Source organism: Aspergillus welwitschiae (genome assembly GCF_003344945.1).
Source record: "Aspergillus welwitschiae strain CBS 139.54b unplaced genomic scaffold BDQ94scaffold_20, whole genome shotgun sequence".
Classification (NCBI taxonomy): Eukaryota; Fungi; Ascomycota; class Eurotiomycetes; order Eurotiales; family Aspergillaceae; genus Aspergillus; species Aspergillus welwitschiae.
In genome coordinates this window covers 166,174-184,898 of record NW_020798714.1, presented here as the reverse complement: position 1 = coordinate 184,898, position 18,725 = coordinate 166,174, and the positions used below count along the sequence as shown (strand labels likewise).

The following is an 18,725-nucleotide window of genomic DNA, read 5'->3' as shown; positions in this document are numbered from 1 at the left end:
GATAATATTACGAAAGGGCTGTCGTCGCCACCAAAACCTAAAGGGCAAGGGATGGATTCTTTTAACTCAGACTCAGCCCAGCCGGAGTTACGATAACAATTGGGAAGGCGGCCGCTCATTTGTGCAACACTATTTGAGCCGGAGGAAGGTTTTATTGGCTTTCATTTCCACGGCTCGGCGAATTTTAACTTTTTAAACTTTCTCCGCCGCTAGATTGCACCAGCCAGCACTGAGACCAGAATAGATGACGCTCAGTAAGCGGCGTTAACTGATCGAGGTGGCTTGACTGCGACCGTGGTTCAGAGGTCGATCTTCTGTCCGCCGTGTTCAATGCGCTGTGCGTCCCGCTGGAACTGGCCCGTACCACTGCGATCAGCGCGTATATGTAGTAGTGATAAAACCCCAGCAATGCATCAGCTGGGATTCTGGGGGTTGAGGGGAGGCCTGGCAAGGATCATCGGCGGTGTGGATAAATTCCTTCGTGTGGCCTATGCCGGCATGCCGTGCGATGGCTTCAGGGGTTCTTCTGCAGGATTTCGGTTACCGAGCGAAGAAACCCCGAGGGAGAACGTGGTGCAATCAACGTGAGACGCTGGTCTCAGATGGTGTCCACATCGTCCGATTATTGCACAGTACAGGATGGTGGTAGTACTAGCAGTTATTTAGCATAGGGTGCAGAAGGTAACCCCGATGTTGTTTAGAGGGCAAGGTGGTGTGCATTCACGGAAAAGCTTCGGACGTCGACCGAAACCTCTCTCCACTACCAACAAGTCCCAACGGGGACCTGCGTCAAGGTTCCACACTTTAAGCACAGTGATTGGTGGTTCTTGATAGTGTATGCCAACCATAGCGGATTAGTAGGGGGTCCACTTGCGACTCCATGCAGCTTCCTTCGGTTTTCTTCACAGCTTCGGGCCCCGGTTGCGGCGTATGTCGCGCAACTTTTCGTATCTCGCTCTCCAGCTAGCAAGCAATTTTCCCTCCACAGCCCACAACATTCCTCTCTTGAATTTCAATAGTCTCGCATCGTATGAGACACTGAATTGGTCCGTTCATTCGGTTTTCTCCGAAGGTAAGAAAAATTCTCTTAATTTTGGCCCCGACCGTTCATTCAAATGGTCGCGATCGTCGCTGTTTCCCCGTTCCCTTCCGCCGAGTTTGTCTCACGCTCGCGTGGCAGCCCTGAAAAATGACGCCTTCGCCCTCCAAGACCTCGTTGGCTCTTCTGGCCGTCCAATTCTTTGGACTTGGCTCCGCCTGTGGTTGCGCATGCACTCTGGATAGCCTCAACACTACCCTTCAGGGTCGTGTGCAGCCCTTGACTCCTTTCTCCCTCCCTTGCTTCTCCAACTACAACGGCCAGTCCGTCACCCCCAACGATGCCGCCTGTGCCAACATCCAGGATAACTACACCGATCCTTACCTTCGCACCAACTCTCCCAATGGTTACATGAACAATCAGGATGAGATGTGCTCGTCCAACCCCGAGGATCAATGCCTGCTCGACAGCAGCGATCCCACCGATCCTTTGGCTTTTGTCAACCAGACCTGCCGTCAGGGTAATATGCCCTCCTACTACATCGAGGTGAAGGATGAAACCGATGTCCGCCACGCTCTGCAATTCTCCAACTGCTCCGGCACCCGTCTGTCCATCAAGAACAGTGGTCATGACTACCTGACCCGCAGTAGCGGCAAGGGTACTTTGGCCCTGTGGACTCGCAAGCTGCAGAACCTCAGCTACAGCCCTGCCTTTGTCCCCGAAGGCTGCCAGGCCTCCTACAACGCCATCACTGCCGGTGCTGGTGTTAACTTCGATGAAGCCTACGAGTTTGCTCACCAGAACAATGTTACCATCCTCGGTGGTTACTCCCCCACCGTCGGTCTCTCTGGCGGTTGGGTCATGAACGGTGGCCACTCGGTCCTCTCCCCCGTCTATGGTCTTGGTGTTGATCGTGTTGTCCAGTACAAGGTCGTCACTCCCGATGGCGAGCTGCGCATCGCCAACGAGTGCCAGAACCAGGACCTCTTCTGGGCCCTGCGTGGTGGCGGTGGTGGTACCTTTGGTGTTGTCCTCGAGAGCACTCACCGCGTCGAGTCCACCATCAGCTTCGTGGCCGCCATCATCAAGTTCACCAGCAACTCCACCAACGTCCTGCCCTTCATGGACATCGTTGTCAACAACACCCTGAAGTGGGCCAAGGAAGGCTGGGGTGGTCACGTCACTGGCGACACTCTTGTCAACGTGTCCCCCCTGCTCTCTGTCGCTGAAGCCAATGCCTCCATGGCCGAGGTCGCCGCCTACGCTAAGGCTCAGGGTGGTTCCGCCGTCATCGAGGCCTTCTCTTCCTGGTATGACTTCTACCAGAAGTACGTCACCTCCAGCTCCGTCAGCGTTGGTGTCACCCACTTCGCTGGTAGTCGCCTGGTTCCCACCGACGTCTTCGAGACCGCCGAGGGTCGCTCCAACCTGATGGACTTCTTCGAGCTCATCCTTGCCAACGGCCAGACCCCCTACATCCCCGTCGTCGCCCCCGTCCTGTACAACTACACCGAGGGCTCCACCAGTGCTTCCCCCGCCTGGCGTAAGTCCGTTTGGGAGCTGGGTTCCGGCAGCAGCTGGGCCTGGAACAGCACCCTGCAGACCCGTGAGCAGAAGATCGCCACCCTCCAGAACATGACCGCTACCCTGGAGCGCATCACCCCCGGCAGTGGTGCCTACAGCAACGAGGCCAATGCCTTCACTGTCGACTGGCAGGAGGCCTGGTGGGGAGACAACTACGACAAGCTGCTCTCCATCAAGCAGAAGTATGACCCTACTGGTCTGCTGAGCTGCTGGAAGTGTGTTGGCTGGGAGGATTCTCAGGCTAACAGCACTTGCTTTGCTGCTTTCTCTTGAGTTACTGGCCATTGGCCCGGTCGGTCTTGAGTTGTATACATAATCAACCCCACTGGTAGTGGGAAGACGCGATAGATATTGTTCTTGTTCAACGACTTGATCTGTATATTATGTCAAGCATTTGATGATACTGTATACGTTTTAATGAATAAAGACATTCATATGTTTGAAACAGATAGTTTCTGAATCCTCTGAATATCTACAGCATATTAGACACTTCTGTAAATTCCTGTAAATGCGACAAGCAATTCCTATTACCCGTTACACTTTACGAAGGTTTAGGGTGTACACTACTTTTTTACTCCCTAGAAATCCCAGGCAAATCTTAGGCACTGCATTTCAATACGCTTCGCGTCGAAGCTTAGCAGGAATTATCATCTGGTACAGACAAGTACTAGATCAGAGGTTCTTTGTGTCGCGAGGCTCACCGATCGGATGGGGACAGTAGTATGATATATTTTGGCATCCAGTGAGGACGCCCTAAGAAGTCGAGACTACTATTGCGCGGGGTGTGGATAGTTCCGAGGAGAAATTATCATAATATCGAACTGAACGCTGAAAGGAAATATATTATATATTAATAATAGACTAACTTGCTCGATTAAAACCATAGTGGCACTGCCAGATCTACAGAATCATAAAGAGGTGGCCGACCGGCCAGCGGCAAAAACAATATAGAGATGATGGCCCACTTTCCTTAACAGCATAGCATTTCTATGAAGTAAACGTTCTATGCAGTAGAAATATCCTCCGGTATATGCTCTCTGCCGTAGGTTAATCTAGGGATACGTGGAGAAGAAGATCTAGTGAGTGCCCCAGCATCATACGCGCTGGGGCTACCAGTGAGTGAGACGATACGACCATCAGGTGCGACAAGATGGTGCCATGCCTCCAGCTATTATATTGGTTCTTACATCAAGCGGCTACATGATGAGTTGTTGAGCTTGCTATGTTACCATAAACTCCTAGTAAACTGGCGGTAGCATAATGTGATGTTCATTGCAATAAGAATATAACAGTCTCCCCAATACCTATTCTCAAATCTGGCTAATGACCAGATAGTCGTAGCGACATATGCTCAATCAGGACCAACCACGAGGCAACTTACTCCGGCTCGCAGCCACCCCAGCCAAGGAGTTATTTGTCGCGCGACCGATGATATCGAATGTAGCAACCTCTGCCTGAAGCTCTTTGGCGAACCAAGTTCGTAGTTCCACAGCCACCAGAGAGTCGGCAGGGCCTTATGCTCATCTAGACTATCTTCCTCAACGGACAATGTCCTTGCCAGCTTGATGCTCAGGGCTTTTATAACCGCGGCGGTTGCGTCAGCCAGTGATTCTGCGCGTCGGAATGCAGATGGAAGATCAATGGTCTGGCCCTGCCGCTCAGAGTGCCCTTGGACTAGGCGTTGTTGGGCCATATACCGGAAAACGGGCCTTCCAACCCAGTAGGCCTTGATTGAAGCACCTTCATACTGTGGACGCATTCCAAACGATACTTGGCAAGGTAAACCTTTCTCTTTGCAGACGGCGGGGTTACAGTACACATCAAGAAGTGCGTGGAATTCAGGTTCGGTGATAGGTTTATGTGGAAAGAGGCTTAGTGCAATGTTAAGGAGTCTCGGGTCTCGGGCCACTCGTCCGGTGAAGGTGAAGAGCCCGAGGTCAAGGGTTGCGGCATTCTCCCCACATTGTGTACGGTGATGAGCTAGCGCATCCTGGAATGTGTTGCCTGCGGCATAGTTTGCCTGGCCTACATGTCCAGCTATCCCATTCATCGAAGAGAGCATGAGGAAAAAGTCAAGCCCACGTGGGAGAAGTTTGTGGAGGTTCCAGGATCCTTGTACTTTGGGCCTGACGGCCGTCTGCCAGTCCTCGAGGCTCATATTTTCGAAACCAACATCCTGGTTGATCACATTAGTTACATCTGCACCAGCCACTCTGCTTCATTCGGTCTTTATCACTTACTTGCAAGACCATGGCGGATTGAATACAGCCTCTAATCGGGGGCATATGACACGCCGCGTCGGCGAGTGCGTCGCGAAGTTTTCGCTCATCCGTAATATCGCACGCATATACTTGAGTCTTGACCCCGCCTGCTCTTAGTTGACCAAGGTATTCCTGGGAATCGGCGTCCTTGCCTCCGGAGCGGAAAAGAATTAGAATATTTCGAGCGCCCCTGCTCACCAACCAGTCGATCATACTTTGACCGAGTCCGCCCAAGCCGCCCGCGACCAGATACGTGGCATTAGGCTCGAAGGAAGAGTTTGGCCTTGATATAATTACGGTCTGTGGGAACTCATCAGTTAGTTGGATCTAGCAAAAGCTGTTAGGGTAGAGTAAAATTACCTTGACGATGTCTGTGTGACGTAGTTCGATCACTATCTTCCCGAGGTTTTTCCCGGACTGCATATATCGATACGCCTTTTCCAGTTCACCGACACCATACAATAGAGTTGGCTCCTGGGGATGAAGGTTTCCTTCATACATCAGGTCCATCACAGCGTTCAGTGCAGCACGGGCGTGCGATTGGCGATCCTGCAATAGCAAGGACAAGTCAAAGAACCTATAGGAGACGTTCTTTCGGAATGGAGCCATGGGTAGCTTAGCGTTTGTCAGGATATCTTTCAGCCCTAGCTCAACGAAACGGCCGTAAGGCGCAGTGCACTCCCACGATTGCACTAAGCCTTCGCCAGAGAGAGAGTTCACGACCACGTCGACACCTCTTCCGTTTGTCATGTGCATAATCGCAGATGCAAAATCAGTTGATCTGCTAGAGAAAATGTGGTCTCCGGGGATAGGGAAATTCTTCATGATCAAGCTCTTTTTCTCTTCCGTTCCAACGGTGGTATATACCTCTGCCCCATAATGTACTGCTAACTGGATGGGGGCTTGCCCTGTGCCACCAGCCCCAGAGTGAATTAAGACTGACTCTCCAGGCTGGATGCGGGCCACCTCTGCGAGTGAGCACCAAGCTGTTATAAAGTTCGTTGGGATTCCCGCGGCCGCGGCAAATGACATCCTGGACGGAATGTGAACCACTGGCATGTCTTCGCGGAAGATGGTTCTGGCCTGAAAACAAGCTGGCACAATCCCTGCAATCCGGTCACCTGGCTTGAACCTTGTGCACTTGCTTCCGAGCTTGGTGACTACCCCAGCACATTCCTGCCCGGCCATTGCGTTGGGTATCTGGCCTAATGACGTGAGGACGTCGCGAAAGTTCAATCCGGTTGCGTGAATCTCAAGCTCGACATCCAGGTCTCCCAAGCAGTCTATCGACTCAGTCTCTATAAATCGAAAGCCTTCGGAGATGCTCGAGCGAACCCAGTCTAGGCGTAATGGGGTCTGTCCAAATAGTTGCTCACACTCAATCTCACCTGCTGTCTGCATTGAAACTGCCTGTTCAAGAGGCGGGCAGTCGAAGAGTCGCTGATTAAAGAATCTTCCGTCCCGCACGACGTACTCTGTGTCAAGTCCCTGTAGGGGTGGCTGCAGGATATTCTGGATCATTGCTGCGATAGATGCTGGCCCTGTGGATCCCTCAAGGAAAAGTATATATCGGTGCTGCTTCCCGTCTTCCTGAGACAGAACACGGAATAAGCCCTCAATGAGATGGATTCTCGGGTCAGGTGCTGGGAGGTCAGTCGATGATGTTACCCAAAGTGTAGTAACAGAGGATGTAAGAAGGCTCTGAAGCTTTTCATAGACAGCTGAATCCATGCCATATAGCAAGGGCTTCTCGAACTCAAGAAGGAAGACCCGAAGTACATCCTGGGTGTCTACAGACACGCTTTGCAAGGGTAAACAGCCCACGCTGGATTCAGTGAGTGACTGGCATCTGTCCTCAAGAAAGCTGGCGAGCGCCTGCTGCTTAGGCTCACTCGGATCGTACACAATCTCGATGCCAGGATTCCAGGCACTAGATATGACGTCCTCCACGGCGGTAGAGACTAAGACCGCAAGCTCATGAACTGTTCCGTCTTCGAAGTCCGGGAAGTACAAGTCGCAGCCGGAGAAACCTGTTTTCTGCAACAGATCATGCCAGCATTTTCGGTCGACGCAAGGCCCATGAGCACGGTAAGGTTCGCAGCCTTACCAATCGATCAGCATTGGTTGTCCGTGACCAGTCAAGATATGTGACTGCAACAGCAAGGATAGGAAACCTACTGAGCCACCATCCCTCAAGCAGTCCGAATGCTGCCGCGGTGTGGAAGGGGCCTGTCACCTCGGCTAGCACGAGCTTCCCACCACTACCTCACTCTGATTAGTGCTCCACACAGCATATGTCTGATAGAAAGAAGGAACTCACGGCTTCAGTAGCTTGCGCATATTGGTCAAGGTTCGTTCCAAGCTTACAGTCGCATGCACAACTTGTGAGTCAATCAGTAAATCTTGATGCATAAGTGGCATCACGAGTGAAGCGACATACCCATGCAGCGACAACCATATCATATTTACCCGCTTCAAAGCCTTGTTGTGTTGGGTCGTTATCGATGTCTAGCCTTTCAAACTCCATTCGGGACCCCTCTTGTGCCACTTGCTGCCTTTCCGAAAAAAGAGCGGGAGATATCTGTGTAAACCCAGCGGGCAAACCTCGAGCCACCGTTATGCTCAGAGGCCCCCAAGGCTCTAAGACAAGCCCTGGTATCTACTCCGGTACCAGCTCCTATTTCAATTACCTCCATCGAAGGATTAGTATGAGCCTTGAGATTCATGTACTCAGGGAGTGCTTTCGCGAAGCTAGTCTGGGCCAACTGGCCACGGTCAAAGTCAGCATGTTTCAGTGGGCAGGGGAATACGATTGGCCTTACTGCAGCTTCATAGAACTCATCTACAATACTGCCCGTGAAGAAAAACTTCAATGGATCCTGGGCACCGGTCAGGAAATCTAGTAGGTTGCGGCCGGTGTTTATAAGAAGCTTGGACAATGGAGCCTCGACGAGCAGACGGCTCTCCGTGTCATGAATATACTTCCGATCCACTAGCCGGCTTCTCCAGGGCTCAGAAGAGTACAGCATTTTTTCCATGCTCCAGACGATGCTTTTGATGGGCAGCCCACTGGATATACTTTTGTAAATGTGGCTTCACCGGCTGACCCTTCTGTTCCGTGAACATTCGCAAACCCTCCAGTACACGGGCAAGAACCACAAAATTGAGGTCAATCATCGTCTCCTTAGAGCCTGTTGGAGAGGCGTTCCTAGGGCAATATTGTTCAATCTCGTTATTGTCTAGAAGTCGAATATACGGTTTCCATTCAATCTGCGCACATAAAGACCCGTCCGCAGAAGTTTTCTAGCTATGGGACTGGACTCCGTCGACTTCGGTACATTTGAGCCCTTCGACAAAAACCACAGGCTGCTGACAATGAGGCCCAAATGCAGGGATTGAACCGGTCATTTCTGTTGAAAAATCAAAGGTTCCACGCGCCAGGACTTTAAATGACTCTGATGACTTGGGCAGGCCGTTACAGAGAATCCGGAGCCGCTTGATATGTGTTGGAACATAGGTGGGCATGGCCTTGGTTCCGCAGCCCGTTCTACAGCATAGCAACATCAGAAACATGGCATCGAGAGCCGTGGGATGAAGGGTTGACTCAGGTGTGATTAGGCGATGATGGATATTAGCAACAACCGTACTGGTATCATGTGGATTACAGGAGAGAGCAGTAATCCCCCCGGAAGGTTTCGCCGTAAGAATACCCGCATTGCTTCAACTGATCATAGATGGCATTGACATCCGGATTTGTGTCACACTCCTGCCCTGCATGTCGTAGAGCGTCTCGATACCGCGTCTCAATTATGTCAACCTGTTCGTTAGTGACAGGGTCGGCCCCCTGCGGTTCATACATGATACGTATAGACCCTGTGCAATTTGTGGTCCAGGAGGAGCCAACGGCAGAGTCAAGACGAAAGTTGAAGAAGTCTGAGTTCTTTGCCTTCAAGCTACTCACCGGGCTCATTGAAAAGCTAGCTTCCACATCACCGTGATCTGGGACTTGGATAGCTGCAAGCAGGTCTGTATCTAGGACGTCTAAAGAGAGGACCTGACGTTCATCACGACATAATTGTTTTCCTGCTTCCACTCCCATCAGGATCATCCCTGCTCCAGGATACAATACTGTCCCTTGGACCTATTACAACTTCCTGTTAGTTGTTGGCCCTAGGTCTCCCCAGAGACAACGAGAAATACATACTTTGTGATCCTGAACCCAGGGAATGGCGGATGTCCGGATGATATGTCTCCAGCGGGGTTGATGGGGGTTCCAGTAAGGATCCGGTGTCCCGAGAAGCTCATGCTTGCCAAACCGGGGCAAACGGGTGTTGCGACTAATCTGACTCTCGTACCAGTAGGATTGGTATGATCGAATGGGTACCCAGGCAGGTTATCCAGACAGGGCGGGCTTTTGTTATGTTCATATCGAGATTCTTGGTTTGCGGCGGCCAAATCAACAGCATAACCAGCAGCCCAGAGATATCCCACAGCATCTAACAGGGTTGAAGTAGCCGATACGTTTCGCTGGAGCAGAGATATGTAGTGCACCGAGGTGCGCTTCAGGTCTGCGAGAATTGACTTCGTGGGCCCCTGCAGGACTGAGTGTGGTCCAATCTCTACCACATGGTGAACTTCCAGAGACTTGTAATGACTACCGTCCAACTTCTCCGGGGGCGAAGTCGTTGAAATACATGCCACACCCAAAGCTTCGGAAAACCGCACTGGAGATACTAGATTGCGCGCCCAGTATTGTGGTTGCCGCAACACATCAGGTGTAATCCAGTTTCCTGTGACCGTGGACACCATACAGGAGCGATGCCCGTGAGCTACATCCGACTCTTCGTCCATTTCGCCGATAGCAGACTCATAGTGGGATGCAATTTCATGCATTTGGAAGGAGTGGTAGGCTACCTTGACTTTCAGTCTTCTGCAGAATACCTGATCTGCTTCCAGGCGTGACTTCAGGTCCTGGATCTGTGATTCGTCTCCGGACACCGTAATGCTATTAGGGCTGTTGATGCAGGCGACCGTGAGCCGAAGGAGAGCATGTTCTTGACTGATCCTATTCAGGTATGTCAGAATCTCCTTTTGGCTTAGCGCAACAGCAAGCATAGAGCCTTGAACAGAGCTGTTTGTCTCAAGCTTGCTGCTCCAGACTCCTCGGTAGAATGCGATTCTCCAAGCTTCACGGCGGGAAATTGCGTGGGTGGAGTAACTGTGATCAGGATTAGGAAACTTCCCAAATTAACGAGCCCGATGGGGACTATACGCAGCAGCGATCTCGCCAGATGAGTGGCCCACAACCTTCTTGGGAGTGATTCCAAACTCCTCAAGGAGGTCAACAAGTGCAATTTGCAATGCTGTGCATAACGTCTGACTGCGGTCGGTCAGGTTGACAGAGGATCCAGATTCGCTTTTTTGAAGGGCATCTAACATGGATCAGTTTCAATTAATGGAGGCCTTTCCCATTGTTTCATGCGTACCCAAAAGATCCCACTGACATCCGAGGGTTCGTAGGTAGGCGTTTGCCTCGCGAATGCTGTTGAAGAATGTCGGATATGCGTCCAGAAGCTCTCTTCCCATCGCATACCATTGGGCGCCTTGCTATAGATGAGACAGTGAAGTTAGAGCTACCTCCCGGGGCTGTTTCAGGTACAGGTGACTTACCCCGGAGAATATGTAAGCTAGGTTTGAAGATGTGATGGACTGTCCTGGAGATACCAGTCTACCGGGAATGGTATTCCAGTCAGTATCAGGCTCCGTAACAGCATATGCCCGCCAACTAAGACACGATCTCCTGGAGATTAACGTATGTGACAAGCGGTCTAGATAGTTGGAACGTTCCTGCGATTTAATCTGAAGATTTGCAAAGAAGGGTATCCAAGTATCCTGTATACGCCTGATGCCTTCCTTGTCCGAAGACGACCATACAAGTAATCTTGCGGTGCTGGAAGGCTTTCTTGTTGTACAACCAGAGTCCATTGTCAGCTTACTCGGTGCATTGTCTACAATGACATGCACATTGGTACCGCCAAATCCAAAAGAGCTGACGGAAGCCCTTCGTAAGCTAACGTCCGGCCACGGAACAGCCTTTCTAGGCACCTGTGTTTGTTAGGACCACACCAGTTGACTGTGTAGAAGAAGAATCTTTTCCAGACCTAAGCAAGGAGTATTCTCTGTGCTACCCGTTAGAAATTCCTCGCCCCCAGGTGGGTTACACGGGACCATGAACAAAGAGCGTGGATCTCAGAATGTAGGTCTATCCCTTCTAAAGCTCCCATATCTTCATTATTCCTCCTCATATGGAGCATCATGGTGAAAGATCCCGCTTCCATGATACTTCTACTTGCTTGATAAAATCAAAGAGGGCACTTGCTATGGGACGATACGAATTCACGGGTCCTAGCGACTCCAGCGACCACGACTGGGAGGGTGGACTGGAAGGAGCTCGCCTCTACCTTGGGGGCGCTGGGTAGGACGTCACTGCGGAAATCATATGTCGGTAGCTAACTGATTGGTGTCCTACTAAGGCTCTACGTAGCTTTATTCCTGACAGGGCTGGAGACAACGATCATTGGTACCACGCTTGTTTCCATCACGGATGACCTACAAGGTTTTGGGAAAAGCAGCTGGATCATCACATCATACCTTCTAACATATGCTGGTAACAGATATTACCCTAGCATTCATACTCACTCTCACATCATCGTTCAGGCTTCCTCATGCTTTGGTCCAAAGCTGGTGACAGATGGGGAGTGCGGCCCACGTTGCTCACTTCTGTCGCTCTCTTCACCGCGTTTTCTGGTGGTTGTGGTGGTGCACAGAGCCTGTCCCAATTGTGATACCTCTTCCGTCCCCTATTGAAAGCCGATTCTAGTCTAGTGCTTCTCGCTTGCTAATTCTGTCACAGAATCATTTGCCGGGCCTTCCAAGGCATGGGCGCAGCCGGGATATACGGTTTGGTCATATTCTCTTTGATCCGAATGGTGCCGAAGAAAGATTATGCCACCGTCACCGGTGTGTCTGGGATTGTGGCCTCGTTGGGATTGGTCATGGGCCCCTTGTTCGGGGGTGCAATCACACAACATGGGGACTGGCGCTGGGTATTTCTCCTAAAGTACGAGCGAAACATTGTAAGAAGCTGATAATCTTATCTGTTTTTGCTGACGTCGACGCTGCAGTGTCCCAGCCGGTGCCTTATCTTGGGGATTGATCTATTTCTCCCTGCCGTCAGGCTTCCCAGACCCACCGGGAACTGAGAGTCCGGCACTAGGGCCCTCCTCGTTCTGGACCCGGCAGGGTGTGTTACTTCGCCAAATTGACTTTGTTGGGGCGTTCCTCGTGCTTGGCACGTCCGTTTTCATGGTTGCCGCATTGCAAGAAGGTGACTATGATTTTGGCTGGGATTCCAGCGCGGTAATCATTTTCTTCGTGCTTTCAGGGCTCTGCTTCCCTCTCTTCCTGTGGTGGCAGTGGTTCCTCAGTCGATGGGATCTTGCCAGCCAGCCAATCTTGCCCTGGCGACTGCTTGTCAATCGCCTTTTCGTGGGAGCGATCCTGTACGTCAAGTCACCCAATCACACTGGATTGATCATATGATGTGCTAACCAAAAGTAAATACATCCAGTGGGTCTCTAACCACGGGCGCAAGCCTGACGGTAAGCGTTGTTGAGATCCCACAACGGTTCCAGGTTGTCAATAGCAGCTCACCTCTCGGAGCCGGGGTAAAACTCCTTGCCTTCGCCGTCAGTGTCCCTGCCGGCATGATGTTCTGCTCTATCGTGGCCGGTCGATATCCACTGCCCCTTGTCTACCTTGGAATCGCCGGTATTTGTTTGCAAGTCGTAGGGGCTTTCCTCTATTCGAGCATACCTTCCGAGACGCAGATATGGCGTGGTCAGTTCGCCTACCTCGTCCTGGCGGGGTTTGGTAATGGTCTGGCGTTCGGTACATTTTATTCTATGCTGCCACTGGTCGTGACAATGGCGGATCAGTCCATTAGTATAGGGACGGGATTTCAGCTACGCATGCTTGGCGGTGCTCTTGGGATCGCGGCGGCGACGGCCCTTCTACACAGCTATACTCGAAGTCACCTTGCATCATTTCTCCCCGCCAACGAGGTGGATGCACTTGCCATATCCAGTCAGATAATTGATACCCTGACCCCTGAGATGCAGGTGCGGGTGCGAGAGCTCTACGCCGAAGCGTATAGCGAGCAGATGAAGCTGGTAGGGGGCTTCTCGGCCGCTCAAGTTCTCGCCGTGGGGCTGGTGTGGAAGCGGAACAATGTGCGTATTGTCAAATGATAAACGCAGTATTTGTATATTAAGACGGTCAATGGCTTGTGCAAGAAAGTCAGGATGGAAGAATAATTCCAAGACTGATTTATTATCCCTTGCGGAGTAACAGAGGATGTCCAGGCGGTGAATGCGCCCCTTGGCTAGACGAAAAGCGATCTTTTTTCTCTTGGAGCGGATAAAAAGGCCATGTGGCGCAAATATCGGGAGGTGGTATTGTGTGCGATGGGCATGACTGGAGTCATATAGTCACCCAAGCATGTAAGATGAAGCTCTTCATCATATCCACAGGAGTATGTTTTGTTCCTGAATTGGGCCGGCTGGGTATTCAAGGAGCGTTGTATCCACGTTTCAGTTAAAGTACACGGAGATATACTCCGCATAATGTCATCGATAGAGTTACATTCCTGCCTCCCAATGCTGCACAACGCGAAGGCCCGAAACTCTACGATATTAATTCACTCCTTCCTGTTAGGGCAAGGATCGTCTGTCAGATGATCTATTGCATTTTTGCATAGGCTTGCTCGGAGTAACCGTGCTTGTGCATCCCTCAGGCTGTATACCATGACACTCACCTTTCTGGTTGAATTCATCTCCTCGGCCACAACACTATCTGCACATCTCGGAAATTCATTGACTAAGATTCTCGAAGATTAGCAACGGCTGCATGTCCCTGAAATCTCACTGACGGCTTAGCTCCCTCTAGAATGCTTATATCACCTCAGAAACGACCGTAGAGCTATAACACGACTGGCCCAGTCACGACTGCGGAGATCAAACCCATAAGATCCGTTTCCTCGCAACTAGAATACCGAGGAATTAAATCTGATCCACGCAGTTGAAGACTGCCTATCTTGAAGTGATGCCAATGATGGTGGGATCCGCGCCCCTGCCGGAGCAACGTAGGGCCGAAGACCCCATCTCGACAGGAAGCTGAATCTGTATCATAGAATCAACTCTAAGGGTACCAGAATGGCAATTCGGTTACCAAATGTCATTTTTGCTTCCTGTTCGGATAATAAATAGTATTATTATGACATTGTGTCGTCATTTGGGGTACGGAGAGGCCAAACATTACTACCAAGAGCAAGACCTTGTACTAATTGTATATATTCGTGTCTCCCTCCATTCCGCACTAAAATGACATTAACACAGATCCAGTCGCCATTTGAAAACCTGAAACCTCTACTAGTTTCAGCCAAACAATAATACCCGTCATTCCAAATCTGCCATTGACACATAAATCGCATTCAGACGTCAAGCTACTCTTTCGGTCCTATGTATAGCAACATTATCAACCAGGTCACAGCCCCCGAATTATATCGGCCGCCCGCTCAGCCACGGCATACGTCGTAGCCTGGATATTGCCAGCCGGTTCCAATGGGAAGACACTAGCGTCCACAACACGCAAGTTCCGGGTGCCATGCACCTTCAGCTTAGAGTCCACAACACCGCCCAACTCAGCAGGCATCATAGCGCAAGATCCCGCCGGGTGGAAGCAGGTGAAAAGACGCTCCTTGACAATCTCCTTTGTCTTCTCAAGGTCAGTCAGATCGATAGCCCGCTCGGGAAGTCGGGAACCAGGTTTCAGTAGACCCGCGAAGGGCTCGGTGGCGGCGACCTGGTCGAGGTATTGGACGTGGCGGGCTAGAATCTCAATGTCAAGAGGGTGGGACAAGTAGTTGGGGTCGTAGATGGGCTTGTCGTTCGCATTGGCGGAACGGATGTGTACGGAACCACGGGAGAAGGGGTGGTTATGCAGGACTAAGATTGTGATGTAATTTCCCGGGAGAGCTTTAGCAAGGACGTCCGACATGGTGGTTTTGCCGGGGTTCATGTGCACTTGGATAGGGAGGAACATGTACTGTGCTGAGGCGTTGCGGCCCTCTTGAAGAAGTTTGCGCTGGAGCGCGTATTGCTGCTGCTGGGCGGATGGGGCATCCTTCATGTGTCGATCCAGGTGCTGCGTGAGGAGCTCTTCCACCTTTTCGCTTGATAGTCTGCCGTCGTGGTCCATCAGGGGCAGGTAAGCCATACTGACAGGCATTCCTGCTAGCGGTCCAGAGTGCGTTTCTTCGTACAGCTTGATCAAGGACTGCACGACATTGGGATCACGCGTAATATCTCCCGAGATTTGCCCATCTGCAACTTCGAAGCTGACGGCTGCTAGGCAGTGGTCCTGGAGGTTCTCGCCAACACCGGGCCGGTCAACGACCACCGGAATGTTGTGCTTCTCCAGGAGGTCGCGTTTCCCAATACCCGACAGTTCAAGGATCTGCGGTGAGTTGAGACTACCTGCGCAGATAATCACCTCGCGATTTGCCACGATCTCGCCAGTCTCTTCGCCTTTTGTCTTCACTTGCACCCCGGTCGCAGTAGCAAGACCATCGGCGTCCTTGGTCAGTAGGACTCGTTCCACCATGGTCTCAGCCAGCAGGTCCAGATTCGGTCGGTCTGCCACCTTAGGGGAGTAGTAGGCGCCAGCATAACCGCGACGACCAGTCGCTCCGTCGACAGACAAAGGGGAAGTGAATGCACCGACTTTGCGGCCCGAGATGGGATCCACGTCAGTTCGCCAGCCCAGGTGGCCAAAGGTTTCATCCCAAGCCTGGTTGAAGGGGCCATATACATTAGGCAAAGTGACAGGAATCGGTCCATCTTTCCCTTGGTTCTCCTGCTTCATGTACTTATCCAAAGAGAGAAAAGCGGCAGTCTCCTCAGAAGGTGGAGTGTAGGTGTGGAACTTGCGTAGGTAAGGAGCGATGTCCTCAGGCCCCCAACCCTCGTTGCCCAGGGACTTCCATGCGGCGAAATTGGCCTCAGACGGATACATGATAACGGAAAAGTTCATGGTGGAGCTGCCACCGACCACACGGCCACGTGGCTGCGCAATTTGTCGGTTGTTGACATGCACCTGTAACAGGGATTAGACAAGTGCCGGCATGATAAGCCCGAGGCTGAGACACCGAATCCTTACCTGCGGCTCACTCATATAATCCCAGTCGAAATCCGGATTCCCATACAATGTTTCTAGGAATCCGGGGGTCTCAATGCGAGGATCCCCCATGCGGTTGGCACCGGCTTCGATAAGGAGCACCCTCACATCAGCGTCTTCGGTGAGACGGGAGGCGAGCACCAGCCCACCAGTTCCCGCCCCAACAATGATGTAGTCGTAGGATTTCAGGCCGGTCATGGTGAGAAAAATGTCAGTCGGCGTGTTTGGAAGGGGAGAAGCAGGCAGGTCGGCAGGGCCACACGGGATGAAATAGGAGGCTTCGGTTTGAGACTCCTGCCTCGACGGGGCAAGTGCACTGATGGGACTTGAACCAAAAGAGATAACGGTAGATTGGGATTGGCAATGCCACAGTGGAGCAGATAGAGCAGCCCCCAAACGGCCTTTGACTCGGCATTTGGCCTGGAGATTGCTGGATTGGCCGTGGTGGAGTGAATGACAGCGGCCGCCGTTTGAACTAGTCGATTAGCAGCGCGGACTAGCCCTACTAACCAACACTACAGAGCGCCGCCGTCACGCCAAAGATCCTGGCGGGTCCCACTTCACACACTAAATTCACTGACCAGCCTGGAATTGACAGCCCAATTCCGAGCCTAGTCAACTTGGTGATGATCGCGAGCCGGATCGTCGCTGTCTGGACCAGCAAGGCTTTTTGGACTGTGCGTTGCTGACTCCTTCAAGTACCACCAGCCTTGCACGCCCGTGTAGGATGAGTTCCAGCCTGTCTGGTGAACTTCTTCCCCGTCACGGTTCCCATGATGCCCGGGGGCAGGATACCGGCATGTCGATTCAATTCTACAATGTTTTCGCATACCCCATTGTGCGCGACCAGCTGATCGCCAATACCGTGCTGGTGGCCCTGAGCACGGCGTCAATCGGGCTGCGGTTCATGTCGCGCAAAATTAGACAAAGTAAATTCTGGTGGGATGATGCATTCATTGTGGTGTCTATGGTGCGATCACCTGTGGAACGAAGGAAGTGACTCATGCTTGGGACTGACTCGCACTCCAGCTGCACACCTATGGTATGCTCGCCATGCAGTACCACTATGCACGAGTCGGCATGCGCCACCACGTTACCGAACTTCCTGCAATGAATACGATCCTAATCTTTAAGGTTCGATGTGAAGGCTTGTCCTGCGCTTTGATCCCCCCGCTAACCGAACTAGATGCTTATCGTTTACCAAATCGTCTATTACAACGCCATGGTCACCGCCAAGTTTTCCTATTTGTTCTTCTATCTTCGCATCTTTGTGACACCTGGATTTCGCATGGCCGCTAGAGTGTGCATGGGCTGCGCAGGGGCCTACTGGCTCGGAAGTATGCTGCAGGTCTTCCTCATCTGTCAACCATTCGCGAAGAACTGGGATGCTACTTTGCCTGGTCATTGCGCTAGCATGAATGTCGCCTTTTCCACCATTGGGGCCTTCAACCTCGTCACCGATCTTCTCATCATGGCTCTGCCCGTACACCATATTTGGAAACTGCAGATGTCGACTGGGACGAAGGTGGCGCTTTACGGTATTTTCGGCGTGGGTTTGTTGTGAGTATTTCCGATGCGGTGAACATTGAACACAGAAACCTGTGGATACTAATAGTTTGTTCTTAGCATCTCGGCTATTACCATCATTCGTATTCATGTCCTCACCACCGTCGACTTCACCGACGTCTCATACAGCATGATCTGGGCCGCCTTCTGGAGTGTCACGGAGCCCGCACTAGCCATTACCAATGCCTGTGTGCCAATGATGCGTCCTGTTTTCAAGGCAGCATTTCCAGGTGTATTTTCCTCCGCTAAGAACGCCTACTCGTCGCAAACTGGAGCCCAGTCCGGTGCTTCGGGCTCGGCGTTCAAACGGATGCGGGATACAGAGAGTGAGATGCCTCTGACGCACCTGGAGCCCACCAAGAGTGGCAGTCGTGGTGTGGAGTACGAGGCATCATTGAATGATCGCTCGCAAGACGAGCATATGCCAAGGAGTGTGATTGGGGAGTCAGACCGGTAGTTCGATGTGGGAAAATTCAGGAACTTTTCATATGTGTGTGACTGCATAATTCCATAACTTTGACATGTATTGGATTCTTATGCTCGGGTACCTCCATTATGGACAACTCCCATTTTCTGGCCCAGACAGACATAGCCGTACAGACCAATGGAAAGTCAAAATATCATAATTGAATCAGCAACGGATCTTGCCGTCAAGTCTAATCCAGCATATTCCTACCACCCGAGCCCACTGCAGTCCGTTATGCATGACATAGTTCAACATCCTCTCTATCTCGGTAAGATTCTCATGCTTGCTCACATCAAAGGTCCCTTCATGAAATGGGATTAGCTCTTCCCCGGGTGTGGCCATAGCATCAGAACGGTAGATTCTCACACTCTTATTGGTAGCCAATGCTGCATATACCTTTCCCGACTCATTCTTCACAGTACAGCGAAGGTATTCCACAAATTTATGCACAATCATACCATTTCACCAGTCTGGAGCCCCTGCCGGTAGGACCTTACATCTGACAGTTAGAACT

General features: G+C 51.6%; 5 protein-coding genes across 5 annotated transcripts; 3 read left to right on the top strand and 2 right to left on the bottom strand.

The window, feature by feature from the left end:
- Nucleotides 1-1,189: 1,189 nt before the first annotated feature.
- Nucleotides 1,190-2,896, top strand: BDQ94DRAFT_160156 (putative isoamyl alcohol oxidase; the record flags this gene model as incomplete). The annotated part of the gene is made up of 1 exon (XM_026769178.1): nucleotides 1,190-2,896. One exon carries the CDS (start codon nucleotides 1,190-1,192, stop codon nucleotides 2,894-2,896), a length of 1,707 nt encoding a protein of 568 aa, XP_026625138.1.
- A 1,082-nt stretch (nucleotides 2,897-3,978) lies between these two features.
- On the bottom strand, nucleotides 3,979-10,869 carry BDQ94DRAFT_160155 (uncharacterized protein; the record flags this gene model as incomplete). Its single annotated transcript, XM_026769177.1, has 17 exons — nucleotides 3,979-4,083; nucleotides 4,209-4,799; nucleotides 4,864-5,184; nucleotides 5,245-6,224; nucleotides 6,261-6,986; nucleotides 7,063-7,145; nucleotides 7,205-7,265; nucleotides 7,321-7,439; nucleotides 7,489-7,876; nucleotides 7,932-8,154; nucleotides 8,206-8,431; nucleotides 8,550-9,025; nucleotides 9,089-9,230; nucleotides 9,269-10,102; nucleotides 10,157-10,316; nucleotides 10,371-10,491; nucleotides 10,555-10,869. 17 exons carry the CDS (start codon nucleotides 10,867-10,869, stop codon nucleotides 3,979-3,981), a joined length of 5,871 nt encoding a protein of 1,956 aa, XP_026625137.1.
- A 395-nt stretch (nucleotides 10,870-11,264) lies between these two features.
- BDQ94DRAFT_171373 (MFS general substrate transporter) lies at nucleotides 11,265-13,193 on the top strand (the record flags this gene model as incomplete). The annotated part of the gene is made up of 6 exons (XM_026771746.1): nucleotides 11,265-11,359; nucleotides 11,418-11,551; nucleotides 11,602-11,725; nucleotides 11,798-12,004; nucleotides 12,069-12,446; nucleotides 12,515-13,193. 6 exons carry the CDS (start codon nucleotides 11,265-11,267, stop codon nucleotides 13,191-13,193), a joined length of 1,617 nt encoding a protein of 538 aa, XP_026625136.1.
- Nucleotides 13,194-14,487: 1,294 nt separating this feature from the next.
- Nucleotides 14,488-16,377, bottom strand: BDQ94DRAFT_160153 (GMC family oxidoreductase; the record flags this gene model as incomplete). The annotated part of the gene is made up of 2 exons (XM_026769176.1): nucleotides 14,488-16,098; nucleotides 16,162-16,377. The coding sequence occupies 2 exons, from the start codon at nucleotides 16,375-16,377 to the stop codon at nucleotides 14,488-14,490; spliced, it is 1,827 nt and encodes a 608-aa protein (XP_026625135.1).
- Nucleotides 16,378-16,978: 601 nt separating this feature from the next.
- Nucleotides 16,979-18,202, top strand: BDQ94DRAFT_171371 (uncharacterized protein; the record flags this gene model as incomplete). Its single annotated transcript, XM_026771745.1, has 4 exons — nucleotides 16,979-17,149; nucleotides 17,209-17,313; nucleotides 17,366-17,739; nucleotides 17,806-18,202. 4 exons carry the CDS (start codon nucleotides 16,979-16,981, stop codon nucleotides 18,200-18,202), a joined length of 1,047 nt encoding a protein of 348 aa, XP_026625134.1.
- Nucleotides 18,203-18,725: the final 523 nt, after the last annotated feature.